Here is a 17,912-nt window from a genome sequence, read left to right on the forward strand (position 1 = left end):
ATGAGGACAAAGACAACCCTTTATCTTGGAGATGCTGAAGTGAGAGGTATTGCTAATTTTATAACTGCTTCTGACCCAGGGCAGTGGACAAGGTGCAGGGATGACCTGTCATCCAGGAGGTGCTAAGATGAGAGGGAGGGTGGAGGGGTGTGGAGTGTATTCAGGGATGGAATGGGTGGGAATGATTTTATGCCTTTTCCTTTTTGGCTACCTCCCTTGTAAGGGGGAAAAAGCCTTGGTATATGTATGTATGTTTGGCAAAAGGTAATGATGTCTTTTAGGCTTTCATGGATTTGAAGGAGGCATATGACAGCATTGACCAGAGAGGTGTCATGGAGTGTGTTTCAGATGTATGGGATAGAGGAAATTCTATGAACTCTTCAATATGAGTCAAATACCCACATGCACATTAGGTTGCCTGATGTACGATGATGCATCACAATGTGCGTTGATAAAATATAAAGTTACAACTGTTATACTTCCACAATGTTTATAACCACAGAATTTTCGATCAAGCCTGTTCACAGAATACAGGGGTCACTCAGCTACAACTACAAAATAAATATAATCAAGACGCTGACACCAGCATCCTTGTATACCTAATCGTGCCTCACGATGCCTGTGTAGGCATCATTGTATTTTAGGGGTTAAGGGTGGTCAAAAGTTTATACAGGATTTATAAAGCCTATAGGTTTGGGAATGGAGAGAGTGAAGAGTTTTAGTTGAAAGTGGGGCTGTGCTATGGTTATGTGATGTTACCATGGTTGTTGAAAGTGTATATGGATGGGTTAGTGACAAAGGTAAATGCAAGAATGGTAAATAGGGATTTGGAGTTGGTGAGTGAGTGGAAGGAAGTGGGAGGTGAGCTATTTGTTGTTCGTGAAAGTGCTGTGTCATTCTGCATTGCATTTGACCTAAATGGTGTGGCTGGAGACAGGGATGACTCTTCTTCATCCATGAGGTGCTAAGATGGGAAAGGGAATGACTGGATTCTGGACGGATGTGGATGGGTGGAGGGTTGGTGTATACATGCTTTGACTTGGCCTTTCCTCATAGTGGGGAAAAGGGCTGTTGATACTAATGTATATATGTATTATTATTATTATGAAGCTTGCTGGCTGAGTGGGTTAGGGCGTCATTACTTGCGGTGAAGGTCGAGGTGAGGGCTGTTCAAATCCTGCCACCAGCGAAGTTGAACCAAGGGCATGGTTCATTAAATTCCATGCTACAAAGCCCTCTGTGAGGGGCACCATCCTAGCTTCCCGATAGGGGGGAGTGTGTGACTTTAAACCATATCATTATCATCATCATCATTATATGTATATATATTTTTTTTTACTTTATTTTATATATTGTCTATTGACTTCAACATTTATTTTCTTCATGTTTATGAGTATAGTATATCATAATAATGATAATAATTAGTGTGGGTTCAAGTTTCACTGAGTGGAAATTTGGAGCCCTGTAGTGGCTGGCAACAATCCATGGGTCCTCTCATAGAACTCTCTGGGAAGAAATGTTAAGTTCTTCTCTGTGCTGTATATATGTGGAACTTGTTCTGTTTTACTGGCTGATAATAAGAGAGAAGGAACAGTTGCCATTTTTCAATTTTCCTTATGTGAAGAGGTGGAGGAGATTCAGTTAATATTAATAGAGATTAATTTTGAGCCCAGTTCAGAGACGGACTCAGTTCAGAAGTGGAGTGTCAGCTTCTTCAGGGTTTTGATGGCTTTTGAAGGCGGGTGACAGGGAACTAATTCTCTCAGATTTTCCTTACAGCGGTTTCCCAGGCTAGATAACAACTTCCTTCCCTCCTAAGTCCGAGTCTCCTAGTGTAAGGAGTACCGAAGAGTTTGTATTCTTCGGAACAAATGTAATTTTCGCAGGAAAATTAATTTTTCCCTGATACAAACCTGAGGTACTCCTTACCTTTAATGGCCCTCCTCAACCACCCCTCTAAACAGTTCCTTCTCCTTGCCTGACAACCTTGTGCTTAAATCATACCTGGCTCAGAGAATGGTTATAGTGTGCGAGACTTGTGGTGGAGGGCAAGGGCCCCCCCCCTTGCCCCAATGGGGCCCCTTACTGAGGATAAGCGTTGCCCAGACCCACAGAGTGAGGATTTTAATTTCGCAGTAGAAATATTCGCGCTACGCGAGAGTATCCTAGTGTAAGGAGTACCGAAGAGTTTGTATCAGGGAAAAATTAATTTTCCTGCGAAAATTACATATTTCTGTCTCGGAGGACCACCACCTGTCATTGGTCGTGGTTTAGTACGTATGTTTGGGTAAACACAAGCGATAACACAGATGTTGTTTACCTGTGAAATGAAATGTATGTGTTTAAATGAATATTCCAGATATTCCTGAAAACCTACCCTGCTTTAAAACATTTGTAAGTATTGAAGATGCACTCCTTTGTACTTTGTGGCAGTGTGAATTTGCTTTTATATTTAAAGTCTTTCTAAAGTTCAATGAAGAAAAAAGGGAATGAGTGCAGAGGATAGATCAAAGAACAGGTGGGTGGATAGGGTGAATGAAGCTATAAAAGCCTGTGGTGAGGATGTTGAACAAATGTGGAGGAGTATTGTAGAAGAGAGGCCAAACGCAGAGTATGGGATCCAATGTATTCAATGTTAAATACATTGGATCCCATACTCTGTGTTTGGTTTCTCTCCTACAGTGCTGTTGCAGTCGTTCCTGGTTTTACTTGTGGAGGAGTATTGTAGTTTGTCAACGATAACGAGTGGATCCATCCTTGGAGACAATATCGTACCTGAGGAACATATGATTAGTGGAAACTGCAAGAGACCATAAGGTCTACACAAGGAAGTTCCATGCCCCTTACCGTCTGTAATCCTTATCCATAAAGATATCTAATCCTCTCAATTGTTTCAGTGCTCACTGCATGATCACTAAGTCCATTAGTAACCAGTTCTTGCTTATTTCCTTCTTAAACCAAAATTTGTCCAAGTAAGTGGAGTCTTAGAGGTTGTATAAAGAGAGATTTAAGGAGAGTAGGAGAAAGGAGGGAGAAATTAAAAGCAATCTGCACTCTCTTTAGAATGCTGATCAATTTCCAATCTAAGAAGGATATGGTGTGACTTTGGTCAATAGGGGTATTGCTCAGACCCTTAAAGTATTACATATATATATATATATATATATATATATATATATCTATATATATATATATATATATACATATATACACACCAATGGCTTTTTCCCCCTTACAAGGGAGGTAGCCAAAGTCAAAGGCATAAATCCATTCCCACTCATTTCGTCCCCACATACTCCACTTCCATTCACCACCCCTCCCTCCCTCTTTTCTTGGCTTCTCCTGGATGACTGGTCATCCCTGCATCTTGCCCACTGCCCTAGGTCAGAAGCAATGCAGCAAGACACAGCACATCTACAGCAAGGCCACTTCACTTAATCAGTGACCCCCCTCTCCGTCCCCTCATGCAGAAAAAGAGAAGACGGGAAGAAATTCCTTCAGTCTGCATCAAAATATCATTAACACATACTCCCCCCCATCCCCCACCCACTCCCTTGCATGCATAACATTATCAACTATACATAACCATTCTCCACTCACCCCTATCATCTGTCTTCTTCCTCAACAGACATTCCCCACTTTCCTAATGCCCCTTCTACCCCATCCATCCATCTCATCCTTGGTCACCCCCTCACATTCACTCCCTCCACCTCTGCCTTCCACACCTCTTTTACTAATCTTTCTTCACTTATTCTTTCCATGTGTCCAAACCATCCCAATACTTTTCATCAACCCCATCTCCCAACTCACTTTCCACCCTTGCTCTCCTCCTCACCTCCTCATTTCTCACTATATCCAACCTTGTAATTCCTACCATACTTCTCAGGCATTTCACCTCAAACATGTTATTACTCTTTCTCTCTTCCTCTCTTATGTTCCATGTTTCTGCCACATACATTACTGTCGGCATAATCACTCCTTCATTCAGTCTCCTCTTAGCATCCATTCCCAAATATCTATTTCTCATTACATTTTTTAATCCTCCAAGGCATTAACTTGCTTCTCTCATCCTACATCCTACCTCCACCTCCACTCTTCCCTATCCCACCACATTCACACCCAAGTATCTAAAGCTATCCACTTCTTCCAGTCTCTGTCCCTTAATACTTCCAATTTGCTTCCACTTTCTCCCCTTGTACATCTCAATACCTTACTTTTACCCACATTTATCTTCAACTTCCTTCTTTTGCACACCTTTCCAAACTCTGTCACTAACTTCCTTAATCCCTCCTCTGATACTGCAAGTGCAGTGTTGTCAGAAGAAAAAAAAAAAAAGGCATATCTCCCATTTTTCTCAATTTTCTTTTACCATCTCTGATCCCCTGCCCATTATACCTCTCACACCACCCCATCCATGTATGAATTGAACAGCCAAGTGGACTTTAATACTAAGAAGTGTAGCATAATGGAGTTTGGAAAAAGCAAAAACAGAATATCAGGAAAATATACAATTGGAACCAAGGAAGTAAAGAAAGTAGGGTCTGAAAAAGATTTGGGAGTAATTATCACAAACGACTTGTCCTATGATAAACAGATTAACAAAATTGTCGGGGAGACTTACAACTTGCTAAGATCAATAAAAGTGGCATTTGCATACTTGGACGAAGACATGATAAAAAAAATATTGGTTACATTGATAAGGCCTAGACTAGAGTATGTGGCGACATTGTGGTCCCCCAGTACCGAAAAGAATATAAAGAAAATGGAAAGAATCCAAAGAGCAGCTACAAAAATGGCACCTGCACTTGCAAACCTATCATACGAGGAGAGATTGGCTAAACTGGAGTTACCGACACTGGAGCAAAGAAGAGAGAGAGGTGACCTATTGACCATCTACAGAATCATGAAAGGCACAGAGATACTTGATAGAGAGGACTTACTTAACTGGGACAAGAGAAACACAAGAGGACATGGAAAGAAAATAAAAAAACATAGCTATAGAAGAGAACTGAAGAAAAACAGTTTTCCACATAGAGTTTTGGACACTTGGAACAAACTGGATAATGAAATAGTATGCGCAAAAACCATTCATGAGTTTAAAAGCAAACTAAACACTGCGAGATACAATGGCGGGACACCACGAGCATAGCTCCCCTTCCCGCAAAATAGAACTAGGTAAATACAACTAGGTAAATACACCACCCCATCCATGTATGAATTGAACAGCCAAGGCAGCATAACATATCCCTGGTGAAGTCCCACCTTTAAACCACTTGCTCCATTTCTAATTTTAACACAGGCTCTACTACTCTCATAAAAATTCTTAACTGCTCTTAACAGCTTTCTTCCTATCCCATATATCTGCAACACATCCCACAGCACCTTCCTGTCTACCCTGTCATAAGTCCTTTCCAAATCCATTAAGGCCCAAAGAACATCCCAACTTTTCCTAAAGCTTTCTAACACATCTGCCTTACCACAAAAATCTGATCCATGCAACCCCTACCTGTCCTAAACCTACACTGTTCCTCTCCTAAGCCTCTCGATCAAAACCCTCCCATAAGCCTTCCCAACTACACTCAACAAACTGATTTCTCCAAAACTACTACACTCACACATGTCCCCTTTTCCCTTGTAAAGTGGAACTATGGTATACATGCACTCCTCCAGTCCTCTGGCACTCTACCCCCTTTTAGTCAAACATTAAACAACCTCACCAGCCAGTCCACCATCACTGTACCTCCCTTTTTTTAGACACTGCATGACACCCATCTAACCCAGGTTCCTTACCTGCTGTCCTCTCAATTAAGATCCTCCCATAAGCCTTCCCTACTACACTTAACAGAGGGATTAGCCTGTTAAGTGTAGTAGGGAAGGCTTATGGAAGGATCTTAATTGAGAGGATTAGGAGAGGAACAGAAGGAGTAATTGGTGAGGAACAGTGTGGATTTAGGACAGGTAGAGGTTGTGTAGATCAGATCTTTGTGGTAAGACAGATATGTGAGAAAGCTATAGGAAAGGGGAAGGATGTTTTTTTTGGCTTTTATGGATCTGGAAAAGGCTTATGATAGGGTAGACAGAAAGGCACTGTGGGAGGTTATGCAGATTTATGGGATAGGAGGAAAGCTTTTGGGAGCTGTCAAGAGTTTTTATGAGAGTAGTAGAGCTTGTGTCAGGATTAGAAATGGAGAGAGTGAGTGGTTTGAAGTAAAGGTGGGACTTCGTCAAGGATGCGTTATGTCGCCCTGGCTGTTCAACTTATACATGGATGGGGTGGTGTGAGAGGTGAATGCTAGGGTAGTGGGTCAGGGATTGGAGATGGTTAAAGAAAATGGAGAAAAGTGGGAGGTGAGCCAGCTGTTGTTTGCGGACGACACTGTGCTTGTGGCAGGGTCAGAGGAGGGATTGAGGAAGCTGGTGGCAGAGTTTGGGAGAGTATGTGATAGAAGAAAGCTAAAGATAAATGTGGGTAAAAGTAAGGTGATGAGATGTACAAGGGGTGAAAGTGGCAGTAGACTGGAAGTGAACATTTAAGGGAGAGCGACTGGAGGAAGTGGATAGTTTTAGATACTTGGGTGCAAGTGTAGCAGGAAAAGGTGGAGTGAAGGTGGAGGTAGAATGTAGATTGAGAGAAGCAAGTAAATGCCTTGGTGGATTAAAGAGTGTAATGAGGAATAGACATTTGGGAATGGATGCGAAGAGGAGACTGTATGAAGGAGTGATTGTGCCAACAGCACTGTATGGGGCAGAAACGTGGAACATAAGTGAAGAAGAGAGAAGGAGTTTGAATGTGTTTGAGATGAGGTGTCTGAGAAGTATGGTGGGGGTTACTAGGCTGGATAGAGTGAGAAATGAGGAGGTGAGGAGGAGAACAGGGGTGAAAAAGGATTTGGGAGATAGGGTTGATGAAAGAATATTAGGATGGTTTGGACACATGGAAAGAATGAGTGAAGAAAGACTAGTAAAAGAGGTAGGGAAGGCAGATGTGGAGGGAGTGAACATGAGGGGACGTCCTAGGATGAGATGGATGGATGGGGTGAAGGGGGCTTTGGGGAAGAGGGGAATGTCTGTTGAAGAAGGAAGGGAGAGGACGGAAGACAGAGGTGAGTGGAGAATGGTTGTATATGGATGATGTTGTGATTGCATGAGGAGGAATGGGCAAGGGGGTGGGGGGTGGGGTAGTATGTGTGAGTAAATTTTGACGCAGCCCGAAGGGATTTCTCCCCGTCCTCTCCTTATATGCAAGGGGGGACGGAGAGGGGGGGTCGCCGATTAAATGAAGCGGCCATGCTGTGGATGTGCTGTGTCTTGCGACACTGCTTCTGACCCAGGGCGGTGGGCAGGGTGCAGGGATGACCCGTCATCCAGGAGGTGCTCAGATGAGAGGGAGGGTGGGAGGGGTGTGGAGTGTGTTTAGGGATGGAATGGGTGGGAGTGTTTTTATGCCTTTCCCTTTTTGGCTACCTCCCTTGGAAGGGGGAAAAAGCCTTGGTATATGTATGTATGTATCATTTTAATAACAGCTTTCACCTCATCTTTCCTTGTTTCTCCTCCATTTTTCTTATTCATCACTGTCATTTTCTATGGTCTTCCCACTGCAACTACCTTTCCCTCCCTATCCTCCTTCACATTTAGCAACTCCCTAAAATATTCTGTCTATCTTCCTCTTACATTATTTTAAAGTATTAACTACATTAATTTTTTGCTGTCAATACCTCATGTATTGCTTTGTGGAAAGGGTTGTTTTACATATTCTTATTGGTGATAAAAAATACATGATACTCATTTCTAAGTACTAAATAACCTGTGATCTTTACTTTTTTCTTCTATATATTTTTTTCTTTTTTCTTTACCTTTTCCTTTATTTTTTATTTACTTTTTTACTTTTACTTTTTCTTTATTTCCTTGTCTTTTTTTTTTCCCTTTATTTTCTGTTCTTATCCATCAGACCTTATGGATGGAAAGTTCTTCTGTCATCATGCTTCATCATTGTAATTCATTGTAACTCATTGTTCTATATGATTAACATGTTTCTTAGGACTGACCAATAGAACTGACTTGATTTATAATGGTGATATGTCAATGACCATGGATGTGTGCCTTTTTTATTTTCATTTTTTTTATGTATTTTATGTATTTATATAGACATTTGGGAATAGATGCTAAGAGGATATATGAAGGGGTGGTTGTGCAGACAGCTCTGTATAAGGCAGAGACTTGGAACATAGAGAGGAAGAGTTTAAATGTGTTTGAGATGAAATTTCCGAGAAGTATGGTTGGGGTTACAAGGTTGGATAGAGTGAGAAATGAGGAGGTGAGGAGGAGAGCAAGGGTGGAAAAGGAGATGGGAGATGGGGTTGATGAAAGAGTATTAGGATGGACTGAACAAGTGGAAAGAATGAGTGAAGAAGGATTAGTAAAAAGTGTGGAAGGCAGAGGTGGATGGAGTGAACATGAGGTGACCGAGGATGAGGTGGATGGATGGGGTGAAAGGGGCATTGAGCAAAAGGGAAATGTCTGTTGAGGAAGGAAGAGAGAAAATAGAAGATGGGGGGAGCTGAGAATGGCTGTATATTGATGATACTGTGATGAATGGAAGGGAGTGGGTGGGGGGGTTGGGAGGGGGTTTAGGGAATGGTTATGTATAAATGATATTTTGACACAGCCCAAAAGAATTTCTCCCTGTCATCAATGATTTTGCATGAAAGGATGGAGGGGTGGTTGCCGATTAAATGAAGCGACCTTGCTGTGGATATACTGTGTCTTGCTGCATTGCTTCTGACCCAGGGCATTGGGCAAGATGCAGTGATGACCTGTCATCTATGAGGAGCCAATATGAGAGGGAGGGAGGGGTGGTGGATAGGAGTGGAATCCTGCCTTTTGACTTTGGCTACCTCCCTTACAAGGGGGAAAGAGCCCTTGGTATGTGTATATATGTATGTATTTATTTATTTACTTATTCTTTTCTGTGATATATTTCATAAATATCATGGACTTACTTTTCAGGTTGCTGCATTGCATAAGCAATTGTCATTTGATATCTGAATGTATCCTGCTGCTTTTGTGCCATAAATTTGACTGCTTTATGTCTTTTTTTCACAGGGTTTTACTGGTGATCATAATTTGCTATTTATTGCTATGTTAACATTTATGTTGCTGCTTTTTTCTTATGCTGGCTTCAGCTGTATTATTATTATTTTACATGCATTTCATTAACACCTCCATTTCATCTATCATATAGGAAGTCATTACCTAGCCATAGCTTGTGTGTCTCACAGGTTTTGACGATAAATATAAGTATTACTTTCATCGCAAGGAAGCTCGCTGGTTGAGCAGGTTAAAATTCTGCCACCGGCAAAGCTGAACCAAGGGTATGGTTCATTAAATTCCACGCTACAAAGCACCCTGCTAGGGGCATCATCGTAGCCCTCTGATAGGGGGGAGTTTGTGATGTTTAACCATATCATCATCACTTTCATCTCATCTGTCACTGACCTTGCTCCAAAGGGGCCAGGAATGAGCCTTGGGATCTCCCATAGATCCCTCCTTGAAAAAAATGTGGGAATGTTGTATTGCGCTGTCTGGGTCTCTTTTTCGATCACCGGCAGTTAGTAGGAAGAGGAGAGCATCAGTAGCTGGTTGTCATCTCTATGCCTCTATGCCAAAAAAGAAAGTGGAGGAATGGTAATTCATGATGCACCAGCTCCTTAGGGTTGCACTCGATATATTTGAGGCTAATGACGGGATGTGAAAATGAGTAGGATGATGATGTGCAGGACAACATGGTTCAGGTTCCTGTTGTTAGGCCTCACTGATTTTGAGAGCTGCAGTGATATAATCTTTGTTGCCTTGAGATGGGAAGGTTGATGGCCAATTGGACTAGGTTACTGGCTTATAATAGTAGGATGATGTATGCTTGCTACTTGCAATGGAGGTCGAGATGACAGCTGTTCAGACTCTGCTCTGAGCAAATTGGACCAAGAGCATGGTTCATTAAATTGCATACTACAAAGGCCTCTGTAAAGGGCTATGTCTTAGCCTCATGACAGGGGAGTTCATGACATTGACCACTTTAGTACGATTCAAATTCTCGAGCACAGTATCGGCTGCAGTATGTAATTTGCATCACACTACTCGCATTATGAAATATAAAGTCACTGCTGTATTACTTGTTCTCTTTTACTCTAAGTAATAATAAACACAGAAAACGTGATCAAATCAATTCACAGAGTCTGGGGGTAACTCATGTACAACTACAAAAAATATAATCAAGACGCCGACATCATTATCCTTGTGTACCCACTCGTGTCTCGTGCTGCTGATGTAGGCATTATCGTACGGAAGTGGTTAAACCAAATCATCATCATTAGTAGCAGGAGTGGGAGGGGAGCAGCCATTGGTTGTCAAGTCACAAGAATAAATTAGGAAATACAGCTGACATTGATGAGGGTGGAGGGGAGTGGAATATATAGGAAATGGAATTGGTGGGAGTGGTTTCTATGCCTTTTTCTTTTTGGCTACCCCCCGTGTAGGGGGAAAAGCCTTTGGTATATGTATGTATGTATTGATAAACAGATCTTTAGTTTGGTTCAGAGATCAATATCATCCTCTTGGGGCTGCACTTTCAAGTGGAGAGAAAGGTGTTGACCAGTTTTGGAAATGGGTGGCAGGGAGATGATTCTGATGTCTGTCTTGGAGGACCACAGTTAGCATTGTTTATCCCAGAATGGGTAAAATAGACAGTGGAGGTCTCTTGAGTTGGGATAGGAAAGCAATACAAGGTCATGAGATTATCTATATATATATATATATATATAAATATATATATATATATATATATATATATATACATATATATATATATATATGTATATATAGATATATATATATATATATGCGTAAGTAACCACTAGGAAAAGTAAACTAATGACGCAGAGAGCTTTCGTATAATTACATCTCCAGTGCAGATACAAAGAAGGAATTATAAAATGAAGAAACAAGGTACAGAATATATGACATAGTGAAGAGGGCAATAGGAGAGGTAGTGGAAGAAGTACACGTACCTCTCCGATTGCCCTCTTTACTATGTCATATATTCTGTACCTTGTTTCTTCATCTTATAATTCCTTCTTTGTATCTGCACTGAAGATGTAATTATACGAAAGCGCTCTGCTTTGTTAGTTTACTTTTCCTAGTGGTTACTTACGCATTTGTGAACACATGCTCCTAGTGTTTTTATTGCATATATATATATATATATATATATATATACATATATATATACTCGTATATATATAAATATAGATACATATATATGTGTGTGTGTGTATATTAAAGAATGAAGAAAAACTAGTAAAAAGTGTGTAAAGCAGATGCAGAAGTGGATGGAGTGAACTTGAGGGGGAGATCAAGAATGAGGTGGATGGATAGGGTAAATGGTGATTATTGGATGCAAGAGGAATGCCTGTCAAGCAAGGAGGAGAGTGCAAAAGATAAGAGTGAATGGAGAGAGGTTGTAAATAGATGAGAGAATGACACAACTCAGAAGGATGTTCTTGTCAGCTCCATAAGTAAACCAGTTGCAGCTGTTAGGTACTTCTATTGAAAAGCTATACCTGACTGCATTGCCCTCTGCTCAAACACTGTGACAGAAGACAGAGACAACTCTTCCTGCAAGAGGTGGTGTGATTGGATGGATGGTTAAATGGGTGGATTTAATTGTGTAATATATAGGTGGGTTTTGACTTGGCCATACCCCGTATAAAGGGAAAGGAATTTTGGTATATATGTATGTGTGGGTGTGTATTTACCTAGTTGTATTATACAGGAAGGGAGCTATGCTCATGGTGACCCGTCTTTGTATCTCTCAGCATCAAGTTTTTTTTTTTTAAATCTTGAATAGTGTTTGCACACACTGTTTCTTTGTCCAATTTGTTCCAAGTATCTATTACTCTGTGTGGGAAGCTATATATATATATATTTTTCAGATCTCTTCTGTAATTATCTTTATTTAGTTTTTTTTTCGTGTCCTCTAGTTTTTCCATTGTCCCATTTCAATAAGTCATTCTTATCTAAGATTTCCATTCCCTTCATAATTCTATAGATAGTAAGTTTCCTCTTTCCCTTCTTTGTTCCAGAGTTGGTAATTCTAATATGGACAGTCTTTGTTCATATGTCATTTTGGAAATAGTTGGTGCAAGTTTGTTGTTGCTCTTTGTATACTTTCTAACTTCTTTAAATTCTTTTTGGCACTGGGTGTCCATAGTGTTGCTGCATACTCGAGTTTTGGTCTTATTAGTGTGCGTGTTTATGTGACTGTATAAAAAGTAACAAATTAATATATTTGAAATTGTCGAAACTGGGAAAATTTTTCTTCCGTTTTTAGCATGATATACAAATCGCTACTCATCTCTTGCACATCAACCATCATTCATGCAATCCTTACCTTTTTGGCTATACTACTGTTATCATTATTAGCAAATTTGCTCCAACTCTTCAGTTTGGAAATGGAGCACGTGGTTCTTGTTATTGGGTGCATTTTATCCCAGTGCAGCCTGTAATTCTGTCTAATAATTATCCCTAGTATTCATGATGGTTTTGATTACTGGGAAATATTATTAGGATTTAGAAGAATGGAAAGAAGAAGAATAGTCATGTATCAGCAATTTATCTTTGTGGGAAATGGAATAAAGAACAAATAACTTTTATGTTCAAATTATTTTATACAGAGGACGTTTTTCAGTTAAAGAATTTTGTATCTAATCATTATAAGCCATTTTTCTGAAAATCAAGAGATGGTGAATGAATTGTTATTTTCGTGAAGTATGTCATTTTGCTGACAAATGGCAAATTGACATCATAAATGGGTAATATTTTTATTTATTTATTTTTTCTTTGTATTGTCTAGTGATGGAGGCCTTTCATCTAAGTAACTTTCTGAGGCTTTCACAGTCTTCCTCAGTAAGTGATGTGCCTTTGAGATGTTGGAAGCACCAATTTTGTGTGTAGGTCATGCTGGGCGGAATCCTCAGCATTGGATTTCTGATTCATAATGTTTCATCGAAAAACGCTTTTTACTGCATGCATGATGCATTGTGTTCTGTTTTGCTTACATATTTCAGGAGCCCTGGGTGGCTTGGTTAGTGCTCTTGCTTCACACGCTAGTAACCTGAGTTCAGATCCCCAGGGGGGGGTGGACAAAAGTACAAAAATGGGTGCTGGTAGTAAGGCTTCACATGTGATCATCTGTTTGTGCTGTCAGGCTTGTCTGATACCTTATACAGACAACACACTTCACACTTGCACACCCACACAAATAAATACACACAGTTAATGCCAGAACTATACACGAATTCGAAAGCAAACTGGATGTGGAGAAATACAAAAATGGGTCAAAACGAGCATAGCTCTAGTCCCGTAAAATACAACTAGGTAAATAGACACACAAACCTTACACTAAAGCCTTCTGTGTGGGAAAACAAACACCCCCTTGCCTCCCCCCCTCCCTCCCCATCTCCTCTCCCCCAAGTTGCCCTAACAAGGGGGTGAGGGGGGTTGTCCACAATATAATGTGACTGGTTGCAATATTGCTGGTGATATTTAATTTGAATATACTCGGACTTTTTGCTTTGCCTTTCCCAAATGAAACGAACATCTTCCATAAGGCAGTTTTCTTTTTAGAAATTTATACTGAATATTATTCCAAATAAGCAAGATTCCCTTGTAAATTACATTTTTCTTTCTTAGTGATTCAAAATAAATTCATTGTTACAACTTTGCAAAGATTTTGATACAGTGTTTTTTAACAAGTTTTAGTTAAGTTCATTAAACTTGTGTACAGATGCGTTGCTTCATCCTGATTAAAATTTTCTTACCAAAATTAAATTGTGTGAAGCAGATAAATATTATTTTTGTACCCATTACCCCAAACTGAGTAGGGATAAAATCGGATATTGGTTTGTAGTCTCGAGGCTGTGTTGAAGTGATTTATTGATCCTGTGAGTGTGCTTGTGTGGTCTCAATGCTTCTCCTTATACCTTTGTTTTACTGCAGGTAGGGTTGTGGGTGCGTGTAATGCTTCCCCCTTTTTAGAAACCAGAGTCTTGTTATGATAAACATAATAAACACGTTTTAACAGAAATAAGACTAAACATATTCCGGTTACGAGTGTGTGAATTCACATTAAAATGTATCATTCCCGTCGATGCCAGTCTAGCTAAGGAGTGATGATTTTAGTATAAGAATTTTTGCAAATAGTCACAATTAGTACTCTACTACTGTGAGTGCATAAGTTGGTAATGGTGAAATTGAGGACCAGAACAGTTGGTAATACACAAAAGTGATAGTTGCAGTCAATACTTTACATATATAAGTGCTTATTGAGATAATTCATATAGATATGTAAATGCAACTTGATTTATTTCCAGGCTGCTTAAGAGGACTATAGTAAGCCCAAATATATTTTGGCCTTTTCTTCAAGGATCAATTTTGCTTGCTGTGTATATCACACTCTTTGAGACAATTTACAAAGCCAACAGCCAACATTTGCCATAGGCATATAAGCCTTCTTGAAAATAATTTTGACTTTTGCAACCATTTTCTTAACGACTGTGATTCCGAGTTAAGATTGCACTAATGTAAAAAAGAGAACTGACTTTTGATAGTGCAGTGCCAACTATTTTTTTATTTGCATTTTTTAAGAGTGAGTTGGAATTTAATGTTGCTTTAATGCACAGTTTTGCATGGAGTTATAATTATAGTCACTTTTTATGAAACACATAAGGCGTGGTAGAGTGAGATCTTGTAGTTTGGCAATACATTATTTGGTTTTCCAGCACAGAGTTCAGTTGTACACAGAAGCTATTTATATAATTTTGTATTATGAAGTTGGTTTTAGGGGTCTTCGCTGTTTCATTAAAGATTAAAAGTACTCAACTTGGAGTGTGTAATTTTAAACTTAGCCTTATGTGCAGTTTTATTGGAGCAGTTAGTATTATTATTTTTATTTTCTATATTAAAATTAAATTGTCTTTTGGCTACCTCCTTTATAAGGGGGAAAAAAGCCTTTGGTATATGTATACATGTATGTAAAATTAAATTGTTTTCTTTTTCATATTTTCAGAAAACTGTCTGATTTTTGAGATTGGGAGACAAGGCAAAAAAGAAATGCAAAGTAGATCTTTGATGCAAGGTCTCTGTCCACTCGCAGAGATTCCGCTCGTCGACATCTCCTGGGCACTTAAAAAAAATTGTTGTTTCTGTGATATAATTTATGTATGGTCCAGATAAGCAAACTTCATCCGTAAAGCAAGAAGACTGATAGTTTCTGAGGTTTGTCATGATGTTGATGCACTACTTAGATGATTAGACAATTTTTTTTATTTTTTATTTATTTATTTATTTTTCTTAATTTTATACTTGTAGGCCAGCATTCCAGGAGACATGTTGCTTCACTGTCTACCTTTTTTATTGTACAAAATAAACTATAATATGTTTGAGCTAAATTTTCACATGTGAAAGGCAGTTTAGTAGATCATTAGAATATCAGTATACCAATCTATTATTGTGCAGGATTCTATACTTCAGGTGTTTTTGATTGTCAGAAGTTGATTGTTTCTTTGTGTCTCTTGTGTACTTGTATTGTTGATCGACTTTTTTGTTACCTTTGTTAGTGTGCAAGATAACAGGATATGCTTATGGTTATTATGAGTGTAGGGAAATTAATATTAAGTATACCATTGGTTGATGTACAAGTGCAGAGTGTTGTTTTATTTATTTATGCACAGCACAAAAACATATGTATAAATTGACATTAGATGCAGCACTACTGATTTTGCAATGATTTACCTTGGTTTAATGTTGGTACTTCTAATAATTTTGCTGTAAGATGTTATATGGGTCTATGAAGGGTTGGGTTAACTCAGTAATATATAATTAGGGGGAAGGAAACTTGTCTGTAAGAAATGTTGATCTATTACCGAGATATACTAGAAAATATTTATATATAGAAACTTTACAGGTTGATGAAGCAAGACTCAGATAATTGTTACCCTCAAAATGTAGCCTTACTGAAACCGTAGTTACTGTCTTTGCATTTCATTGGTCTACTAAGAAGAGTACTGAAAAAGAAGTAATTTATTTCTTACTTTTTTCTCTTTTCTTTTTTCTTTTCTTTTTCTTTTCTGTATCAAGGCAAACTGGAAGTGAATGTTGAAGTAGATATCCCAAATTGTGTAAAAGAATGGCTGCGCATAGCAAAACTTAGTTTTTGCTAGTTTTGAAGAAACTCCATTTACCTGTGTATGTGTACATGTGCTTTTAGGAAAGTGCAATTATACATATAAATATCTATAAGAAAAAATTATGTAAATACACATGTATATGTATATATAAGTTTAAATAAATATGTATTTATCTGCGTGTTTCGTCTGAGCTGTATTTTTTTTATCTGGAAAAAGCATATGACAGCCTGGAAATGATGGATCCTTCACAAAATTTTCCTCATAGGATTCCAAGGAGCCTTACCATCATATCCTGATTCCAAACCCACAGAATCTTCCAAGTACACAGAGGAAATACCTTCTCCTTGCCACATATTCAACAAGAAGTAGTCCTAAGAAGTATTCATATTTTTATGATTTTCAATATAGCAACTGAAGACGATTTGGTTTAATGTCGCAAAACTCTTCCCAATCAGGAGACTAGAAAGGTGCCCTTTACAGAGGACTTTATAGTATGGAATTTAATGAACCATGTCCTTGGTTCAACTTGCTAGTGGCAAGGGTTTGAATTGCTATCACCTTTATCCTCTGCTGCAAGTAGCAATGCCCTATCTCATTCCACCAGCAAGCATCCTAGCAATTGGTAACCTAAACTAAAACTCACCAATAACAACCAGCCCATATGTTGGCGATCCATCTTTGTACTGTGGTGGAACCCATCTCGCTCATACTAAACGCTTTCTCTTCAAAAAGCTGTATAGGCCAGTCAATAGAGGAGTAAAAAAAGGCGAATAAGGAAAAAAATCAGGGAAAGCTGCAATAAGCTTTAATGTGTTTATAATACCTTACTTAATAACATATTAATTTTGCATCCCTCTACCCCCCTGGATTTGGCCGCCATCTTGAAAAAATTGCGACCAAAAACAGTTTTTTCCAAATATCTCACTAGAAACTAATTTTAACGAAAAATGTATCGAAACAAAATTTATTCTACATAAAATTTTCTACAAAAGTTATTTTATTCAATTTTGTGATATACCTCACAGTTTTTGCGCTAAATGTGCGAAAAGATTGTGTTTATCTTTATTTGATACCTACAGTGCACAAAGATCATATAATAATTTCCTTTGTATGCTATACTGAATAAAATATCTAAGTTCCTAACTTGATTATAGTCTTTCTTTTGTTTCAGAACTATTAAAATAGATAGTTAAAGCTTCAGTGAAACCCCAGGCAGTTGTTGGTGCAAAATGTCTTCATTGGGGAAATGTTTAATATGCGATGGACAGCTTTCTGTGGGTGAGACTAGAGAAGTTAAAGAGAAAGGAATAAAGACACTGATTGATTATAGCATTAAGTGGAAAGACGGAAAACATTCTCTGTTAGAAGGACTAAAAAGTGTGAAAGTGCATGAAAAATGTAGAAAAGTGTATACAAAAGAACGGAGAGCTGAAACTTTCCAAGCAAGGCAGAAAACCTCGCAAGTGCCGACAACGTCACTGAGAAGTCAAGAATTACAGTTTGATTTTCTTCATGATTGTCTCTTTTGTGGAAAAGATGCATCAAGTGACTTTTTGAAAAAAGAAAGCAAAAAATATTTAGGTGATCGTGAATCTGTGCACTGTATAGAGATGCTGCATGTTAAGGATACTATTTTGAAAGCTGGTGAAATGAGAAAAGATGAATGGGTCA

General features: G+C 38.8%; 1 protein-coding gene across 7 annotated transcripts in view; it reads left to right on the top strand.

The window, feature by feature from the left end:
• The window catches only part of LOC143040711 (uncharacterized protein KIAA2013 homolog), a 53,148-nt gene extending 36,735 nt beyond the window's left edge, over positions 1-16,413 (top strand). For 4 of the 7 annotated variants that reach the window (XM_076212055.1, XM_076212056.1, XM_076212060.1 and 1 more), the window contains one exon: positions 15,122-16,413. Coding sequence is in view for 3 of the 7 variants with exons in the window: in XM_076212058.1 (XP_076068173.1) it covers positions 15,122-15,140 (19 nt within the window). In the remaining 4 variants the exon portion in view is untranslated. Of the gene's footprint in view, positions 1-2,359; positions 2,395-12,907; positions 12,961-15,121 lie in introns of all 7 variants that reach the window. The other 3 variants (XR_012967742.1, XM_076212059.1, XM_076212057.1) reach the window with 3 other exon arrangements.
• The last annotated feature ends 1,499 nt before the right edge of the window (positions 16,414-17,912 follow it).

The sequence above is a fragment of the Oratosquilla oratoria genome, chromosome 29, assembly GCF_046742065.1.
Source record: "Oratosquilla oratoria isolate Oo_2021 chromosome 29, ASM4674206v1, whole genome shotgun sequence".
NCBI classification, from domain to species: Eukaryota; Metazoa; Arthropoda; class Malacostraca; order Stomatopoda; family Squillidae; genus Oratosquilla; species Oratosquilla oratoria.